The 19,320-nt window shown below is 49.6% G+C and overlaps 1 protein-coding gene across 1 annotated transcript in view; it reads left to right on the top strand.

The window, feature by feature from the left end:
• Window positions 1–19,320, top strand: part of ADAMTS7 (ADAM metallopeptidase with thrombospondin type 1 motif 7) — a 112,200-nt gene that overhangs the window by 80,356 nt on the left and 12,524 nt on the right. Inside the window, exons 10-16 of the mRNA XM_036735885.1 lie at window positions 1,019–1,145; window positions 2,344–2,557; window positions 3,521–5,338; window positions 7,662–7,814; window positions 8,214–8,387; window positions 9,200–9,346; window positions 10,726–10,873. Coding sequence (XP_036591780.1) covers window positions 1,019–1,145; window positions 2,344–2,557; window positions 3,521–5,338; window positions 7,662–7,814; window positions 8,214–8,387; window positions 9,200–9,346; window positions 10,726–10,873 — 2,781 coding nt within the window. The remainder of the gene's footprint in view (window positions 1–1,018; window positions 1,146–2,343; window positions 2,558–3,520; window positions 5,339–7,661; window positions 7,815–8,213; window positions 8,388–9,199; window positions 9,347–10,725; window positions 10,874–19,320) is intronic.

Here is a 19,320-nt window from a genome sequence, read left to right as displayed (position 1 = left end):
CTGGAAGGTTTACATTATATAGGATTTTGATATAGACATTCACACACAAGTCACACATGAATCCCATTCAAAACACAAACTTGGGTGGACCCAAAACAAGAATGCTTTGGGTGGATTCAGGACCCAGGGGAACCCAAAATTCTTTGTAGCCATCTTCAGCATTCCTAGAGAGTTACTGAGGTCAGGCAACCTTCTGGGTGCAAGTAACCTCTGATCCCATAAACCTGGATTCAAAAATTATTAATAAATGATAAATAACCACAGAGAAGAGGCGAAAGTATAAGAAGACTGGAAATGTTGGGGACAGGTTTAGGACAAACAGAGGATCTCATATTTCATTCTGAAGGCGATAGGGAGACACCGGAGTTCTTTGAGTAGAATGGCAACATGGTCAAGAGCTTCCTTTTAGGAAGATCATTTTGGCAGCTGAGTGAAGATGGACTGGAGTCAATAGAGGGCCATTGCAGCCAAGCAATTAGTCAACAAGAGTTTATTAAGAACCCACATGCCACATGTATAGTCTGTGTCAATTGCTTGCCTTCTCAATGGGGGGGAAGGGAAGGGAGGGAGAAAATTTGAAACTCAAAATATGAAAAAAAATGTTAAAATTGTTTTACGTGTAATTGGGAAAAATAAAATATTAAATTTAAGAAAAGAACCTATGTGCCCGGCATTGTGCTAAGTTCTAGGGATACAAGGAAAGTCAAAAGCAGACCCACCCCTCAAGGAGCTCCCAGCTAACGGGGGAGACTACCTGCAAATATGACTGTTCATAGGAAATCTATATTGAGTAGGTGGGAGCTGATCTCAAAATGAAGGCACTAGCGGTGAGGGGGTGGCTGGGACGTGAGAAGGGCATGTGGAAAGGCCTCTTTGCAGAAGAAATGGACCAGCATAGAGAAAGACCTTGAGAGACCCTGGCACAGGAAGATGTTGAGCCAAAGCAGCCTCAGACAGGACGTGCTAGCTGTTCTCTCTGGCCCCGACATACATACACACACAGTGTGTCCTCACTCAGGGGTGCAGAGGCAGGCCGTACACTGCGTGGAGAAGCTAGCGGGCCTTGTGGAGGAGCGGCATTGCGATGCCCTGACCAGGCCGGATGACAGACAGAAGAACTGTAGCCAGGAGCCCTGCCCAGCCAGGTGATGCCTCCCTACCCCACCCTCCTGCGTCAGCCTTTCTCCTGCCCTCTCCCCGCAGTGCCCATGGTAACTTGTCCTCTCTGTGATGGGGGGTTGGACTTGGTCCCTGCTGTTTCTTCCGACTCTGAATCCTGTGATTCTGAGCCCTGGGAAGGAGTCTTTCCCCTGCCTCTGCCCATTCTATCAGGTCCTGTCTAATGATACCTCCTTAGGTTTCTGTGTGTATCACCCTACCTTTATATAATTTCAGTTCAGTTAAGCATTATACTCTTAATCTGTTCAGGGTACTTGTCTAAGCCCTAGAGGAAGTACGAAGAGATGAAATGGGGGGAAAGATGTGTGTCCAAATAACTGCGATGCAGAAAAAGGGAGATGTGCCCCCAGAAGAGGCACTGGGCAAAGGGTCATGGGAGAGGTCACGTGCAGCTGGGGTGGGGGCATCGAGGAATGCCACATGGAACAGGTGGAGCCCAGAGAAACCCTGAGAAGGGAAAGAGAATTTCATAGATGGAGCTAGAGTGGGTCCATTTCTGGCATGGGGAATGAAATGCAGAAAAGGCGTGTAAATAGGAGAGTCCAGAGACCAGGGACTGAGAGAAGAGCAGTTTAACTGGCACCAAGTACAGGAGGGAAATGTGCTGATTTACCTTCCTACTTAACCTGTACCATTGGTTTACTCTGCTCAGGCGGGAGAAAGAAAGAGAGAGACAGAGACAGAGAGAGAGAGAGAGAGAGAGAGAGAGAGAGAGAGGGAGAGAGAGAGAGAGAGAGAGAGAGAGAGAGAGAGAGAGAGAGAAGATGGGGGAAAGAGAGAATGAGAGAAGAGAAAATGAGAGAGATGGGGAGAAGATGGGGAGGAAGAGAGAGAGAGAGAGAGGGAGAGGAGGGAGAGAGAGAGAGAGAGAGAGAGACAGAGAGAGAGAGACAGAGAGACAGGGAGAAGACTTATGGTGAAGTCCCGGCCCTGCCATTAATCTGCTGCACCATCTTGGGTAAATCACACAATAACACCTGGCCCCAGATTTCCGGGGCGGGGGGGTATTAGGAAGAGTAAGTGAGCACATAGAGAGTGGTGGTGGGAAACACTCCCGAGGGGAGGGGACATCCGTCCGATCTCGGGGTTTTCAGGCTGCTGGTCCCACTTGAGGGCTTGACTCTCCCTTCTCCCTGCCCACCCTGGGCCTCTTCTTGTCTCCAGGTGGTGGTCTGGAGAATGGCAGAGCTGCAGCCGAACATGCGGGCCCGGAGGCCTAGCCCTGAGGACTGTCCTCTGCATCCAGAGCGTCGGGCTAGATGAGCAGAGGGCCCTCCGCCCCGACGACTGCCATCCCTTGCCCAAGCCAGAGATCGCTATGTCCTGTAATGAAGACAACCCCTGCCCATCCTCCTGGGAAATGGGCAACTGGTCAGAGGTGAGTCGGGCATTCTGAAGTCTCAGCCTTCCCCTTCCCAGCATCTCTTGTCAGTCCCTAGCCCCAGCTCCCAAACACCGGACGGGGTCTGCCTAATGGGCTCCCTGAGATCAGGTTCCCATTGGCCTTACTGTGGTTTGGTGTCTTCCCAAGAAAGCCTGGGATACACAGTATTCCCTGCACTGGGATTTTGTAGAGGGGATTCCTGTTCTGATAAGGTTTAGACTTCTCCTCTCTCTCTGAGATCCCATGATTCATCAGCCCCACTTAGAAACCATCTCTTAAGCTAAGCAAGAAAGTTGGGTCAGGAATCCGTGGACCTGGGTTCAAATCCCAGCTCTGGGATTTACTACCTGGGTGACCTCGGGCAAGTCATTTTCCCTTTGTGGGTCTTAGTTTCCTCATCTGCAGAATAGAAGGGGGTGGGGCTGAAAGGCCTCTGGGATCCCTTCCAGCCCTGAGCCTATGAAATCCTTGGCAGAGAAGACATCACTACTGTTGGCCAATCTCATGTGGATTTGTCCTAGCTTCCATTTCAGAAGCTGACCTGTTCTGACCTTGTCCTTGAGCTGGGGGGTGCCTCCTTTTTGGGATGAAAGGGCTTGTGATGCCTCTGGCATTTATTGCATGGTCTTGTTTCAATATTTACTACTCATGAAAACACAGAAGAATATAGGAGAGTGTGTGACCAGGTGCCAGACTAGTTGTAAATGAGTCATTGCCTGAGGGGGTCAGAGAAGGGGCAGATCTGAATGAGAAGACCTAATCAGGGAAGGCTTCTTGGAGGAGAGGGAACTCACAGAATCTTGTGTTGGGGAGTACTTGGTTTGAGCTGCAAAAGCAGATGGAGCTGTAATTAGCTGGGTATGTGGGTGACTAGCATGGAGGCAGCAGAGAAGGTGGTGTGGCCTCTACAGGGCTGTCTTACCCAGCACCACTTCTGAATTCTGTTCTTTCTCCTAGTGTTCTGTGAGCTGTGGGATGGGCACACACAGCAGGCCTGTCTTCTGTACCAATGACACGGGAGCCCCGTGTGATGCCACCCAGAAGCCTATCTCAGAGACAGCCTGTTCCCTGCCGCCATGTCCCTGGATACCCGAGAAGCCCATCCCGGAGTGGTCAGGGAGCGGTTCCTCAAGCAGGGAGCTCTACAACGAGATCGAGTTTATACCCAGCAACCACATTCCTCCCTTCGAGCCGCTGGCACCAGGCGCCCCTGGCCCCCAGGACTCCAATGTCATCACCGAGGATGACTTCTCACCCAGCGACAAGAAAGGCAACATCTTTGTGGATGATTTTTACTATGATTACAACTTTATCAACTTTCACGAGGATCTCTCCAACAACCCCTTTGAGGATCGGGACAAGGCACATGAGGAGATTGGTGGGGGCACTGATGAGGGACCCGAGGGTTGGGGCACATCTGATGAAACACCCCTGGCTGCACCACCCAGCTCGGAGGGTGAGGACCAGGCCGGTCCAGAGAGCCACACGACCCAGCCCATCCCAGCTCAGGAGGAAGTCATGAAGACTGATGGCCAACGGTCTGTGGGCTTCACAACTGAACCTCTCCCATCCACCCCCACCCCCACCTTGATAGCCTTCAGTCCCAGTCAGGGACAGAAAGGCGAGACGGTACTTCCAGAAGATTTCCCAGGCCCACAGCCTAATTCTACAAATAGCTACTCTAATCTCTTCCTAGATAAACCCCCAGAAGGCCCAGGGGATATCTCTAAAGAGGACTCAGCATTCTCGACTTCCTACCCTCTATACCCTTCTTTACCCACCTCAACCTCGATGACAGCTATAGAGAAGGACAGTGAGAAAACCAACATCAGCAAAAGCCAAAGAGAGACCCAGGAAGAAGATACCAACCCTCAGAGGCCTGGGGTTCTTGGTGGCAAGGATACCAGTGACATATACGTCCCCACCAAGGCCTCTGAGAGAGACCCTGACAGGTTGCTCTGGGAAGGATTGGATGTGGCATCTGATCATGACAGCAAGTTCCCTGGGCAGATAGCAGCCACTGGGGATAGTAGAACTACCCCTGTGTCCCCTCACTTTCCCCATGAGCTGAATCTGGGTCTCCCATCTCCCCAGACTACTAGCCTGGACCCATTCCTTTCTACTGTTCCCTCAAGGGCTCCAAGGACAGAAGTCATCATCATTTCCAAAGACACTGATCCTATTGAAAGGTCACAGAACTCAAGTGACCACAGACTGAGAGACAATGAGCTCCTCCCCACTGAGGGGACCTGGAGGGCTACCTCTTCTCCCATCCCTTCTGAGACTAAGCCAGTCAGATTCTTTCCATTAGACACCTCTTTATCCCCTCCCGCCGTGTCTAGCGCCCCAGAGCCAAGGAGTATGGACCTCCCAGCCCAAGATTTGACCCAGGGGGATTTCCAGACCCCAGTTATGCCAGTGACCTCTGATCCCAATGACCTGGCTGGTCCAGTAGTCATACCTTGGGATGACCCTTCACTCTCCTCTGCACTGACCCCCAGCCTGGATTTAGACAATTTGTCTAATGAAATCAGGGTCTCCCACTACCCAGGCTTCTCATCTCCCCCCAGCCACCCCTGGGCAAACAAGTGGCTGGGAAGTCCAGATGGGGAAACATCACCTAGGAACGTTGTTCATGATGGTGGAGACCTCAAGAATAAATTCCAGATCCTGACCGAGATGGAGCCAGTTGCTACCGAGGAGCCTGCCCAGGGAACATTAGCTACCACTAAAGTCCCTGGGGGAGCCAGCTGGGAAGTCGGACACTGGAGTGAGGTGAGCACTGGCTAGAACTTCTCCTCTGAGGCCCTGGACTCTCCTCTGTCCTTCCAGGCACCAGAGGAGAAAAGGCTGATTTTATTCCATGTGGTATTTAACTTGGCAGCATGGTCTGGTGGTTAGATAACTAGTCATGACATCAGAACAACTTGGGTTTGAATCCTGCCTCTGATACTTACTAGCTGTGTGACCCTGAGCAAACCTTTTAACGTCTCTGGGCATCCATTTTCTTATCTGTAGAATGGGTGCAGTTGATGTAGCTGCCTCCCATGGTGGTTGTGAAAATCAAACGAGATAATATGTGTAAAGCTATAATTAGCATCATCATCATTTTTACTATTATTATTGTAACGGTAACAAACATTTTAAAAAAGCATAAAAGTGTATATGCCAGATGGGTTCATGGTGTTATAACTACTAGGAATCATATTTGACTGGCTAATTCATTTTCTTTAAAAAAAAATCCTCCTACTGATTATCTGTTTGTGAATTTGAGTGATCGCAGTTCCGAGGTCACTGTTTGTCACAGGGGCTCTGGTAGAAATGACAAGGCCCATGTTCCCAGCATCACAGCAGTCTCAGTTTTCTTGAAATGAGATTTTGGTGAGACGCTCCAGGCAGAGCCAGGAGAGAGAGAAGCTAGACCAAATTCCAGGCCATCTCAAAGATTAGGAAGATGAAAGATGCCAATCCAGAGGGGTTGATGAAAGGCCCCACCTCCCTGCTCTCAGCTCCCCTGCTTCTCTGTGGCATATCCCTTCAGTGAAGCAGTGGCTTAGGTAAATGCCATGCGGGCATGTCAGAACCTGGGAACCCACCATAAAGGGCTCCTCTTAGAGGCCAGAGAAGCAAAATTGGGTTGTGATCCCCAAAAGGAAGAGAATTACATGTCTTAAGCTCCTCTCATCTAATCTCCCATGATAGAATAAATCCCCTCTGTGCAAGCTCCTACAAGATGCCCCATCTCTTCCTAGCACAGAGTTTACAGCTTGCCAACACAACCCACTTCATTTCTGCTCTAGTCGAATTGTCTGGAATATTTTTTGTATCAGGCCTCCCTGTAATCCCTTTCCCATTTCCTCCGTCATTCCTAGTTCTGCTAGCTGAGGCCAAGAAGTCTTGCATGTAATAGCCCTTCTAATCCTTGAGAACCGCTCTCCTCTTTTCCTGAGTCTTTTCTGCTTCAAGTCAATATTCCTGATTCTCCTAAGGCATGATTTCCCACCCCTCACCATTCTGGCTGAGCTTCTCTGGGCATGCTCTAACTTGTCAATGTCCTTCCTAAAATATGGTGCCCAGGATGGGACCCTCCAAATGGGATCTGATTGGGACAGAGTATTAGGGGTGAGGAGGAAGGACGAAGGGGGTGGCCTCCCTTGTTCTGGACTGTGCACATCTGGCAATTCAGTCCAACATCACCTAATCAAGCAACTGGTGATTCCATGCAAAGAAGACAGAGCAGACAGTTCTCTGACCTTCAGCTTCCAGGCTCTGCACCCAGCTGAAAGTATAGATAATTTGGATTTGAGAAAGGACTCAATGTTGTATGGTGCCATCATGGTTGTGACAAACCCGTCCTGTAGTCTTCTCCCCTTCCTCCCTTTCCCCTTTCCCCTCCCCCTCCCCACACCCAAGGCTAAAGAAGCTGGGGCCTGAGGGTCTCCATCAAATACTGACATTAGAAGGCCCATTTTTAAGATAGAAAGGTTCAAGCTTACAGAGGGAGATAGTTGACTGGCAACCCCAAGGCTGGTTCTAGAGCTGGAATTTGAACATGAATCTTCTAATCTCCATACTCTTCCCAAGGTGAGATGATAATTGAATGGTTCTGCATTTGTTCCTCTGGCCCTGGACTGGGGGTCAGTGCAGAGGAGAAAGACAATGGTCATCTCAAGGCATGACCACCAGATCTTATCTTGTCCACCTGAGATACTTTCCTTCCTACCTTGCCCATCACCCATTCATTCTACAAGTACTCATCATAGTTGTTTATGTGCACAGCTGATCCTCTCTGCCAGTAAGAAAAAAAAATGTGTTAAGCTTATACATATAATCCCTGCCCTCTAAGAACTTACAGCCTAATAATAGATAGGTCAAGAGTGATGTAAGGGAGCAAGGGATAGAGGCAAGGGTCCAGAGCATTCACAGAAGAAGAATGGTTATTATTGGGCATTCTGGGTCTCAATCCCCTAGGTCCTTATGGCCCTCACTAGCCATGTACAGGAGCTAACTCTCTCAGGCCTGAGGATGTTGACCCATGTATCAGTGGGTTCTGCTGGGGAGCAGATGGGTACCAACCTCATTCTCTCCCCTCCCACAGTGTTCCACCACCTGTGGCCTGGGAGCCATCTGGAGGTCCGTGCGCTGCAGCACGGGCCGGGAGGAAGATTGTATCCCCACCAGCAAGCCAGTACCTGCCCGTCGCTGCTACCTGAGGCCCTGCTCAACATGGCGTGTGGGGAACTGGAGCAAGGTAAGGAGTCTTTCACTTTCCTTCACCTCCCCTGTACAACCACAGACCTGCAGGGAAACCAAGCCTTTGACTCAACCCTGGTCTCTGAAGAAGAACTATTCCCTATTGGGGAAACTGAATTGCCCTGGAGTTAGAGCAGAGGGCACTTACTAGCCAACTGCTCATAGTTATTTCCATGGGTCTCTGGGGCTATTGGAGGAGGGGAGGGCTGGGCAAAGGAAGCAGAGATCATCTGAGGGGCCAAATCCTCAGCTTGGTGTGAGAGGGCCTATCCACATCCTCCCCACCATGGAGGCAGTCCACGGAAGCTATGGAGGGCACACTGCATTTGGTTGGGCTGCGACCCAACTGCCATCCCCTCCTGCTGTCAATGATGTGTCTCCCCTTACCCCACCCCAGTGCTCCCGGAATTGTGGGGGTGGCTTCAGGTTTCGGGATGTGCACTGCATAGATACCCGGGACCGCCGGCTCCTCCGCCCATTCCACTGCCAGCCCGGACTTTTCAAGCCCCTGGGCCAGCTCTCTTGCCATGTGGACCCCTGCCTCGACTGGTACACGTCGTCCTGGAGAGAGGTAAGGGTGTGGTGAAAAAGCTCCCCAGGCTCCCAGGCACCTTCCCTGTCCCTCAGACACCTGCACAGCAGACCCAGCCTCCAGCAGTCTCAGTACTTCTCATCTTCCCCCTAAGCACCCTTTTCCCTGTGTTTGGAAGCTCCTACTGGCCTATCCACCCAACTTGGGGCTCAGAACCCTCAGGACATTCTGGGCCCTTCCTTTGAAGAGCAAAACTCCTCTCCCCAATTCATTTACCCTAAGGCAGAAGAGAGTAAATGTAATCCCTGGAAAAATGGTGGGCCCTTGGACAATAACCTAAAAAGGGCATGTGGAACCAAAGAAATGACTTTCAAATGGTGGAATTCAAGGCCCTTTGCCTGGTATCTGAGGAAAAAAATCTATCTAGAGATAGGAATATCCTCCTGATGCCTCTCTACTCACCTCCATGAGGCTAATGCCTCCTTCACTTTTGCTTAAAGCCAGCCTTGATCCCAGAATTTCTCTCCCTCAAACCAAGAGAACCCCCTGACCCCACCTGGGGCACCCCCTCCCCTGCCAGCTTTCCTCACTTAGAGTATCTGGTCCACTGGCAAGGAGTAAGATAGATTCCAGGCTCGGGTGTCTTGTGTGAGGGGATGGATACAGGATCTGTCAAAGCCCTTCTCCAAGAGGAGACCTCAGGCCACTGACGGGCTCCTCCAGCCTTTCCACAGAGAGCCAGACCATCAGTCAGCAGTCCCTGTGGCCAGCCCCTTCTGCCCTCCCCAGGCTTTCAGTGCCCCTGAGTCCTAACAGGGGGAATGGGGGGCGGGGTTTCTGTTTCCCCTCAGTGCTCTGAGGCCTGTGGAGGAGGAGAGCAAGAGCGTTTGGTGACCTGCCCGGAGTTTGGGCGCTGTGAGGAGACCATGCGGCCCAACACCACCAGACCCTGCAACACTCACCCATGTACTAAGTGGGTGGTGGGGCCCTGGGGACAGGTGAGCTGGAGCGGGGCTGGAGATGGCCAAGAGGGAACCCCTGGGCCTTTTAAAATGAGCCCCAAATAATACAATGAGTGTAGAGGGGTGGGCTTAGAATCAGCCGTGCTGGGGTCATATCCTAACTGGCACTTACTGGCAGATGTGCGACCTCGGGCAAATCAATGAACATCTGTAAAATGAAAGCATCGGGCTAGGGAATGTCTAAGATCTCCTCCATCTCTAACTTCTATAATCCTTTGGCACAAAGATGCAACACCCTCAGCTCTGGCATTGCCAGTCACACGGTACAAAGACTAGAAGTATCCTCAAGAGGTCAGTAGGACCCATGGTCACAGGTGCCCATCCAACAGTGTGGCCTATTGGCGAGAGCATTGGGCGCGGCATTGGCAGAGATCTGGGTTTGAATGCCCATGATTGTCGTAAGGATCCAATGACATAACATGTGTAAAGCTACTATCATGATTAAACACCTCTGGTATGTCCAAGGCTTTACACCGTGGCCAAATCACTTGTCTCCTTTGGATCTCAGTCCCCCCCATCTCTAAAATGGAGATAATACCACCCATAAGACTTTGAGACCCTTTGTGGAGAGTGCTTCATAAACCTTCAATGGCTATATAATTGGCGGTCATGGTGATGCTGTGGCCGTTTGGAAAGGAGGCAAGAAACCAGACTCTCTGGGCCTTTTCTGAGGTGCCCTCGAGGAGCAGATAGAGACAGAATCTCTGAGCCCTGCGCCCTAGAGCAGGAAGAGCCTCCATGTACCCAAACCCCACCCGTTCCAAGGCTTCAGCAGCTCTCACAGAAAACAATCATAGACGGAAAGCGGGATGGCTCCCAACAGGCCATCTGCTCCCACTCCCCTCATTTTATAGGACAGGAAACTGGGACTTAATCAATGTAGCGAGTGGATGGGGCCGTATTTGAACTCATGACCCCGACTCCTAATACCATTGTCCTTTCCAATGGACCACATGCCAAAAGAGTTCTCATCCATTCTCTCCTCCTCCCTACCTGTGTACCACATTAGCATGGGCCCTGGCTCTGACCCACCAGGCCAATTACAGCATCCCTCTCCTTGAACGCACCATGCCAAGACCTTCTCCTTCGGGAAGCCTTCCCTGATCACTCCCATTGTTAATGGGCCTCCCTCATCACTTCGTTTTATACCCCTCTCATGCGTTATGTAATAAGTGTGTATTCAGTTCTAAGTATTTTTGTCTTTTCACACTACTGGACCATGGGCTCTCTGAAGGACTATGTCTTGTCTTGCCGCACACTCCCCAGGGCCCAGATCAATATGCAGCACACAGTAACCTTTCAATGCTTGTTGAATGAATAAATGAATCCTCCTTCCAATGGCCTTTTTTCTCCAGTGCTCAGCCACATGTGGTGGGGGGATCCAGCGGCGACTGGTCAAGTGTGTCAACACCAAGACCGGCCAGCCAGAAGAGGACAACAGTCTTTGTGACCATGAAGCATGGCCTGAAAAATCCCAGAGGTGCAGCCCCCAGGACTGCCCAGGCCAATGAGTCAGGTAAGCGGCTCTCCCCTGCCCTGCCTCCCTGGGCTCAGCAGGCCACTGGGGGACATTGGATTCTCTCTCTGGTGGAGTGAAAAGAAGACAGCATGGAAAAAGAACCTGGGAATTGGGACCTGGAAACCCGAGTTCAAATCCTGGGCCACCTCCTGCTGCCAGTGGGCAGCCTTTCTATGGCTCAGTTTCATACTCTGAGAGAGAGTTGGGCTATGTGATCTCTAAGATTCCTTCTAAATCCGACGGTCTATATTCTACAGTCTCTCCCAGTGGTGGCCTTCTGTGTTTTGTTGATTTGTTTTTAATGTTCTCAAGGCCCTTTCCAGCTCTGAGAGTCTGTTTTAAGGACCCTCCCGACTCTGACATTGTAGGTTCTGAGGTCCCCCCTTGCTCTGATATTCTAGGTTCTAAGGTTCCTCCCAATTCTGACAGTCTATGTTCTAAGGCCCTGACATTCTAGGTTCTAAGGTTGCTTCTTGCTCTGACATTCTCTAAGAGCCCTCCCAGCTCTGGTAGCCTGTGTTCTAAAGTCCTCTCCTACTTGGATATTCCATCTTTCTTTGTGATCATCTGTCAAATTTATGAATTATCTAGTTCATTTGCAACTGATCGTTTTCATAATCCTCACTTGATTATGAGTTGTTGGTATTTCATCACACCCCAAAAAGTTGCCTTGATCTTGGGCTGCCCTAAGCAAGGCAGTGTCTCTAGAATGAGGAAGGTGACGGTCTCCCTAGAGGCAGGGGTTCTTAACCTTTCCTGTATCCTTCACCCACCCCTCATTCTTGGCTATCTGATGAAACCTGTGGTCCCCTCTTCAGAATATGGTTTATTACTTCCATTCATAATGGAAAGAAATGCTTAATTTCACTGAGAGTTTAGTGAAAATAAAGATCTGTTTTTTTCCCCATCCAAGTTCATGCACATCCTGAAATCATCTGTGGAGACAGCTGTATAGAGCTCTAGACTTAGAGTCAAGAAGACCTAAGTTTAAATCTTTTCTCAGATAGGTATAATAGATAGATATGATAGATGGATAGAAAAGATAGAAGGATGGATGGATGGATGGATGGATGGATGGATGGATGGATAGAAATATGATAGACAGATGGATATATAGGCAGATGAATAGAAATATGATAGATGGGTAGATGGATGGATAGATATGATAGACTGATAGATAGACTGACAGATAGATAGATAGATGGATAGATAGATAGATAGATGCATGCATAGGTTGATGGAGAGAAAAGAAGCACTATTGAAAGCACTGGGAATACAAAAACAATCAAGACAGTTCCTACTGTCAAGGAGCTTCCATTCTAAGGGCAGAAGATAACACTTAAAGAGGAGGTGAAAAGTGGGGGTGGCAGTGGAGGAAGCAGGGAAGCTATAGAAGTGGGCCAGGAGCTGAGTTGAGTTGGAAGGCTAGACAGCTTGAAGAAGCCACCCATCAAAGGAGGATGCCATAGGGCTGGGGCATTGCCCATAGGAGAAGGTCACTGGACCGAGATGGAAAGTGGTCAGGAGTCATGGGCTGAGGCAAGTTTGAATGTTTATAAATCCAGTCCATTGATGTTCTCCTCTAGTAATTTATAAACATTAAAATTCTATTACAGAAGTGCATGATTTCATAATGGCAAAGGCTTCTGGCATAACGGATGCAATGCCAGACAGAGTCATGAAGACCAGGGTTCAGCCCAGCTTCTGACAGTTTATTGCTGTGTGGCCCAGAGCAAATCAGGGTCAGTCTCTATGATCCATGGGTGAGTCTCCCCTCATCTACAGAATGAAGGGACTGGACTAAGCTATCTCTTAGGCCTGTCCCTTCTGGCTCTGGACTGGCTGCTGTCTGCTCCATGGAGGGAATTCTCATCCTGGGAGTTTCTCTCACAGTGATGTTACAGGGTCTTCCCATGGCGTGGAAAGGCAGTGTAGAGCAATGGTGAGAACACAGGTATAGCATCCATGGCCCTGGCACTAATGCTTATTCCGTGACTCTTCACAAATTCCTTTGCCTCCATGATTAAGCCTCAGCTTTCCTCTGGGGTGGTTGTGAGGAAGCGACTCTTTTTAAACCTTAATGTCCTGTAGAAATGGGGCGTCATTCCTGTTAGCTGTAGGTTTTTTAAGTGTCTCGCCACGGACACTGGAGTGCGGCCTGAGTCATCAGCATGCTTGTATTCTGTGGGAGGAACAACACACATATATGCTTATGCTTGCATGCACACTCACACATGCGTATACATGTGTGTACATACACGTATGCATATACACACGTATGTATATGTGCACATGTATAAAAGCAATTCAGAACATGGGAGGATGATCTAGGAAGCCCCTTCACTCCAAGTTGAAACTCCCTCTACCAACACAGACCAGCCCCTTCTCCAGGACTTCTAGGCTTGATTACCTAGAGCATGGAGACGTTGTGATTTACCCAGGGCCATACAGCCACAGTATGTCAGTGGTGGCACTTGAACCCAGGACCACCTGACTCTAAGGCTGACTCTCTATCCACTAAGTTACCCTGCCTCTACAAAGACAACATAAAGCCAAGTTAATTTTCTCTTGGGGAAGGGGTAGCAACTGGGAGAATTCAGAAAGACCTCAGGTCAGAGGTGCCGTTTAAGCTGGGCTTGGAAGGAAATCAAGGATGCGGAGAGGCAGAGCAGGGAGATCATCATGGCAGGCCTGGAGAATGGCCTGTGTGCTGTGGGGATGCTCTGTGGGTATATTGAGAACAGCGGCTGGGCTCAGTTTCCCTCCTTGATGGTGAAGAAGGCTGGTCTGGAGGATCCCCACGACCCCTCTGAGCTCTGCCATCTGGGACTCTGTGAAGATCCCCAGTCTAGACAGACTCCCGCAATCCCACAGCTAGGGATGACTAAGCTTCTTCCACAGGCTCCTGACAAGTCTTAGCTAATTAGAAGGGAGTCAAAAAGCCAGGCAGGCCCTGTGGCAGCCCTGCCACAGGCGTTACCACAGCTGCACTAAGGATGGCGTGGGATGGGGATGGACCACCACGGATTCTCTACCCCAGCCTCAGAGCTGGGGACATGTTAGCCAATTAGCTACAGTCCTAATAGCCTTCATGTGGCCCCTTAGATTGTGAGCTCCTTGAAGGCAGAGTCTGTCCTTTTGTGTTTTTATATCCCCAGAACTTAGCAGAGTGTCTGGCACATAGCAGGCACTTAATAAATGTTTATTGACTGACTGACTGATCTGTTGAGGCCCGTGCTCTGGAGAACAGCCCAAAGGGGACATTGGTTTGGTTTTGGGTCTTGGTAGCTACTCAAAGTCTTGTTTCTGTGTGAGGGCATGAAGGAGCAGGGGTGGATTTAGGAAGGGTTACATGAAAGTAACCGTCCAGGGCATGGACATTGATAGGATCCTTCATAGCTGGGGACCGTTTGTACCTCACTCATGAAAACTTAGCATTTGCCCTGGAATGAACAGCAGTGTGGCAGAAAGATTGCTGGCCCAGAAACAAAAAACCTGGTTCAAATTCCAGCTCCATCCTTTTATGGCAAAGGATGACTTTATATCTCTGGGCCTCAGTTTCCTCATCTCTGCAATAGCCTAAATACCCTCTAAAGCCTCAGAGTGTCTCAGAGCTCAGGCTCTCTGGTCTGAATGTGGCGTTTGGCTCTTACTAGCAGTGTGACTGGGTGAGCAATCACTAAACTTCTTTAGGTCTCAACTTCCTCATCTGTAAGATGGGGGCATTTAACCCGAAGCCCTTTGGAGCTGCATATCCCAGAGCCTACGAAGGAGTGATTACCAGGGAACCTTCTTCTCTCTGGCTGATGCCAAGCTTGGAGTCTCTTTCTCCCCAGGACACTTGCCCCTAGGCCATGTGGGGCCCTTTCCTTTTGGGAGGGCAAGAAGGCTGCCCTTTGTGACTCAATGTCCCCTGCTTGCTTTAGAGAAGTGTTTTGGGTGAGTTTTTGCTAGAATTCCTCCTCTATCCCCCACCCCCCACTACGTGCATACGCGCATGCACGCGCGCGCACACACGCACACACACACACACACACACACACACACACCCCTTCCTTCCAGTCATCCTGGATTATTCACTGATTCCTGACTTTATTTTGTTCCTTTCTGATTCCATGCATTTGCTTGTGCTGTGCTTCCTTCCTGATATGCCCTCTCCTCTCCTCTCCTATTCATACCCTTGACACCTACTTAGCGACCATCTCCTCTGTGAAGCTTATCCAGTTTAATTTGACAAGCATTTATTAAGTGACTACTGTGTTTTTCTAGGCCATGTGCTGTAGATAGTAAGGCTACAGAAAGGAAGAATGACCTGGCCCCTAGATCTCAGTAGAGGGAAATGGGATAGCAGTGAGTCATAAAGCATTTATTAAACACTTGCTGTGTGTAAGGCACTGTGCGAGAGTCTAGAGATACAAAAACAGAAACACTTCCTGCCCTTAATGTGCTTACAATCTACTGAGGGGGATGTAACCACATCTACAAGGCAGATACAAGACAATCTGGGGGAAGGCTCTCATGAGATGACAGCCATGCAGTGCTTTGTAAGCGCTAAGACATTCTAGGAGTCAGTTATTGTTATCTGCAGAAATGGCCCGTTGGAAGGGGTAGGGGTCTCAGAGTCAGGGCGCTGGGACCATTGACGTCCTGATCCTCCCGGGCGGATGATTCCTGCCCTATTTCACGGAGGTTCTGCCAGGAGGCTGGAGTGAGGTACGAACGGTCCCCAGCTATGAAGGATCCTATGCCCGGACGGTTACTTTCATGTAAGTTTCATGACTCAGGACCAGGTGGAGTCTTGTTTCTTCCTGGCCCTCCCTGTATGTTGCCTCCCTCCATCCCCAAAATCCTCCGGAAAGGGCCCTTCCTGGTTAGGAACAGTCTGAGCATCAGCTGCCCTGAGGACAGCAAGGAGCAGCGATGGAAATGGCCGCATTTCCTGACTAGCTGGGAATCGTCCCAAGGCTTTCCGATGGCAGGAAGCCAGGAGCTTAGACACACCAGCTCAGTACATGCACATGTAACAGACACATGCAGACACCCCCCATGCATATGCACACACAACACAACAGACACGTGTAGTCAAAGGGGTGGGTACACATGTGCTCACGCAATAGATGCTTGAATGCTCTCCAATGCCATAAACACGTGCATGTATGTGTACACAGTATAGTCAAATGTATGGATATACACAGGCATATGGAACAAATACATGCTACATGTTAGCTCCTCCAGGGAAGTGGCTCTTCCATTCTTGTCTTTATTTTTCGGGTCTAAAATACTTGCTATTCGATCGGTTGAATACATGGATGAATAGTCACCAGACATGCATGCACACAGAATATGACTTATTTCATGGAGGTGGGGGGGATAAGCATCTATTAAAGTCCTGCTGCATATCAAGCTCTGAGCTAAGTGCTTTGCCAACATTGTCTCACTTCACATACATGTATCAAAAAACTAGCTTCCTACCACAATCCCATCTTCTCCAGGAAGCCTCTCCCAGCCCCTCTTAATTCTGGTGCCTTCTTCACTCTGAATTCTTTCCTGTTTATCCTGTGCATGTACCGGTGCTGTTTGCTTATTGGCTCCTCCATTAGATCCTAAACTCCTTGAGGGCAGCGACTGTGCTTGGCACAGTGCCTGGCACATAGCAAGCACTTGCTGTATGTTGATCGACTGACGTATACACACAAGTACATACGTACATACTTTTCTGTTTCTATAGCTGCCTGACTAGACAGCGGCCAGGACTAAGGAAGGCTTAAACATCAGTAAGGTAGTCAGTTAGCCAGCTCCCCAGTGGGGTCCCCCAGTTATGGAAGACTAAGACTCACGGAGGAGCTTACCTTTCTCCTAACTTTGTCTATCCTCCCAGCCCCCACCACAGCCCTGCCACCTGCATCTGTTCCCTGGCCTCCTCCTCCTCCATTCCCACAAGGTTGCCACCGGGTATAATGGCTTTAACTTCTGCAGCATGAGATAGATCCCTAATCCCTGCTCTGGGCCAACTAGAACGTGAGAGCTAGGAGGGGCCATGGAAGATCATCAGGAGTCCTGGATTTGAATTCTGCCTCATAAACAGACTGTAGTAATCTCATAGTCTTTCTGGGCTTTAGTTTCCATAGCTTTGAAAAACGGCACTTGTGGCTGTGTGAACTGGGACAAATCATGTCCGTAGCCTAGACCTCAGTTTCCTCATCTGTAATATGAGTAATAAATGGTATTTATTAGGGCATCCCAAAAGTTTTCATGCAGTTTTAACTTTTCATGCCTTAAATAGCTTAACTCAAACTGCACGAAGACTTTTGTGACACCCTGTATCGTGCTTTATAATTTATGAAGAGTTCTTCCAATAGTAACCTTGTGAAGTACAATTCTCCCCATTTTACAGATTGTAGGATTCTAAGAAAATGAGCCGGTAGCAACCATAGGGATTACCTAATCCAACCCCCTCATTCTACAAAAGAAGAAATCAAGGTCACCCAGGGACTCAAGTTTCAGAGCCAGGCTTTGGAAAGAGGCCTCTGATTGCCATTCCTGGGCTCCTTCTGCTGTCCCATGCATGGTGTCTGAGGTTCATCTCCGCTGCAACATTCCAGGATTCTCGCTGCTTGGGCGGGCTCCCTGGAGGAGGTTTGCTGGGAGGATGTGGCTGGATCTCGAAGCATGGTTGAGTTTATCCAGAAAGACAGAGAGGAGCAGAGAGGGAGCAGAGGCCCACCGAGCCCCCTCCCAGGTCCTAGGACACTTCAGCCATGGTCTAGACGCCATGATCTGGCCACTTTGGGAAAAAAGCATCTGAGCCTGGTGGCTCCTCAGATGTGGTGGAATTTCTCGGTGGGAAACTCCATTTCCATTGTTTTTCCTGTTCTGAGGCAGATCAAGACCCTTTGACAGACACTGGGTGAATCCACTGTATACCCTACAAGGCGGAGCATTGGGTCCTAAGTCTTTTAGGGCCCCAGATCCCCGCAGGTTAAGGACTGGAGTGAGGGAAAGCCCAGAAAACCAGAGGAAAACACTGTCCATGCCCTGATGCTCTGGGGCACATGCTGTGTTCCCCCCTCCACCTGGTGGCAGGGGAGCACCAGCCAAGCCCACGCCAGCTGTTGCCTGCCAGGACAAACAATGGAGCAAACATCTGGCAGCCAGAGAGTGGATGAGAGTGACCTTCCCCAGTCCATGGGCTGCGGGCTGTTCCTGAGCCCCAGGCCAGTCCTGGCTCTGCCACCCAGGCTCTCAGGCCCTTGGGGTTCAGAGGAACCTTTGTCTCAGCAAGGTGGCGCTTCACCTACGCTTCCGGGGATCCACAAGGTCTGAGAGCTGCAAGGACCCCAGAGATCAGGGCATGGAGTCCTGATGAGACATGCAGGCAGAGGGTCTGGGGCCAACTCTCAGCTTGGCTTCTTACTGCCACTAAGTCACTTCACCAGGCCACAGTTTCCTGTGCTGTGAAACGAGGAGGTTGGGCTATTCAAAGAAGCAGATCATAGATTTAGAGCCAAAAGGAAAATTAAAGGCCACTTGGTCCAAGCCATCCATTTTACAGATGAGGAAACTGAGGCCCAGAGAAGGTGCAAGACAACTCAAATCCCTCTTTTTGTGAGAAGCCTCTCCCAGCTCCCCAACACTGATAGTGCCTTCCCAATGGGATTTATTCCCATACCTGAGTTATGCAGCCGGGAGTCAGAATGTGAACACAGGTCCTCTGACTCAAAATCCTGCACTCTTCAAGGTGGGAGACACTTCAGGTGTCACCTCGTCCAACTCCATTGCCAAGATCTCTCTACCCCTACCCCATCATCCCTGACAGGTAGTCATCCATCTTCTGCTTAAATACTTCCAGGGATGGTGAACTCACCACCTCATTGGGTAGTCTGTTCCGTTGCTGGACATTTCTCATTTGTTTGTTATTCTGATAATGAGATCTACTTTTCCCTATAACTTCCACTCTTTGGTCCAAGGGCTACCTGGCGGAACTATAGAAAATGAGTTTAATCTCTTGTCACTATAACCAGTGTTTGGATGTTTGAAAAAATTCTCTAAAATTCAATTCAACACATAAGCACCTACTCTGTGCTAGCCGTGTAGTGGGCAAATAGTAGCCACCTATACAGGCAAAAGAAAACAGCCACAGCCTTCAAAGGACATTCCTTCAATTGCTCCGGTCTGGTAGGGTTTCCAAACCTAACCTAACCTTCCTGGATGTCCTACCCAGGATACTCTCCAGCTTGACAGTGGCTAGCACATAGTAGGTGCTCAAGAAATACATGTTAAATTGAATTTTAGTGAATTTTTCAAACATCCCAAAGATGTACCTGGAGCTTATCACAAGCATCCGCTTGGGGCCGACCTCCGGAGTTCTGGACGCCGTGCTTGTTTTAGAATGGCCCACTCTGCCCCTGACCTTGTTCCATTAGGTCTAGTC

This window comes from Trichosurus vulpecula, chromosome 8 (assembly GCF_011100635.1).
Source record: "Trichosurus vulpecula isolate mTriVul1 chromosome 8, mTriVul1.pri, whole genome shotgun sequence".
NCBI lineage: Eukaryota > Metazoa > Chordata > Mammalia > Diprotodontia > Phalangeridae > Trichosurus > Trichosurus vulpecula.
Note: the sequence above shows the minus strand (reverse complement) of the source record. Positions and strands in the feature narration are given on the sequence as shown.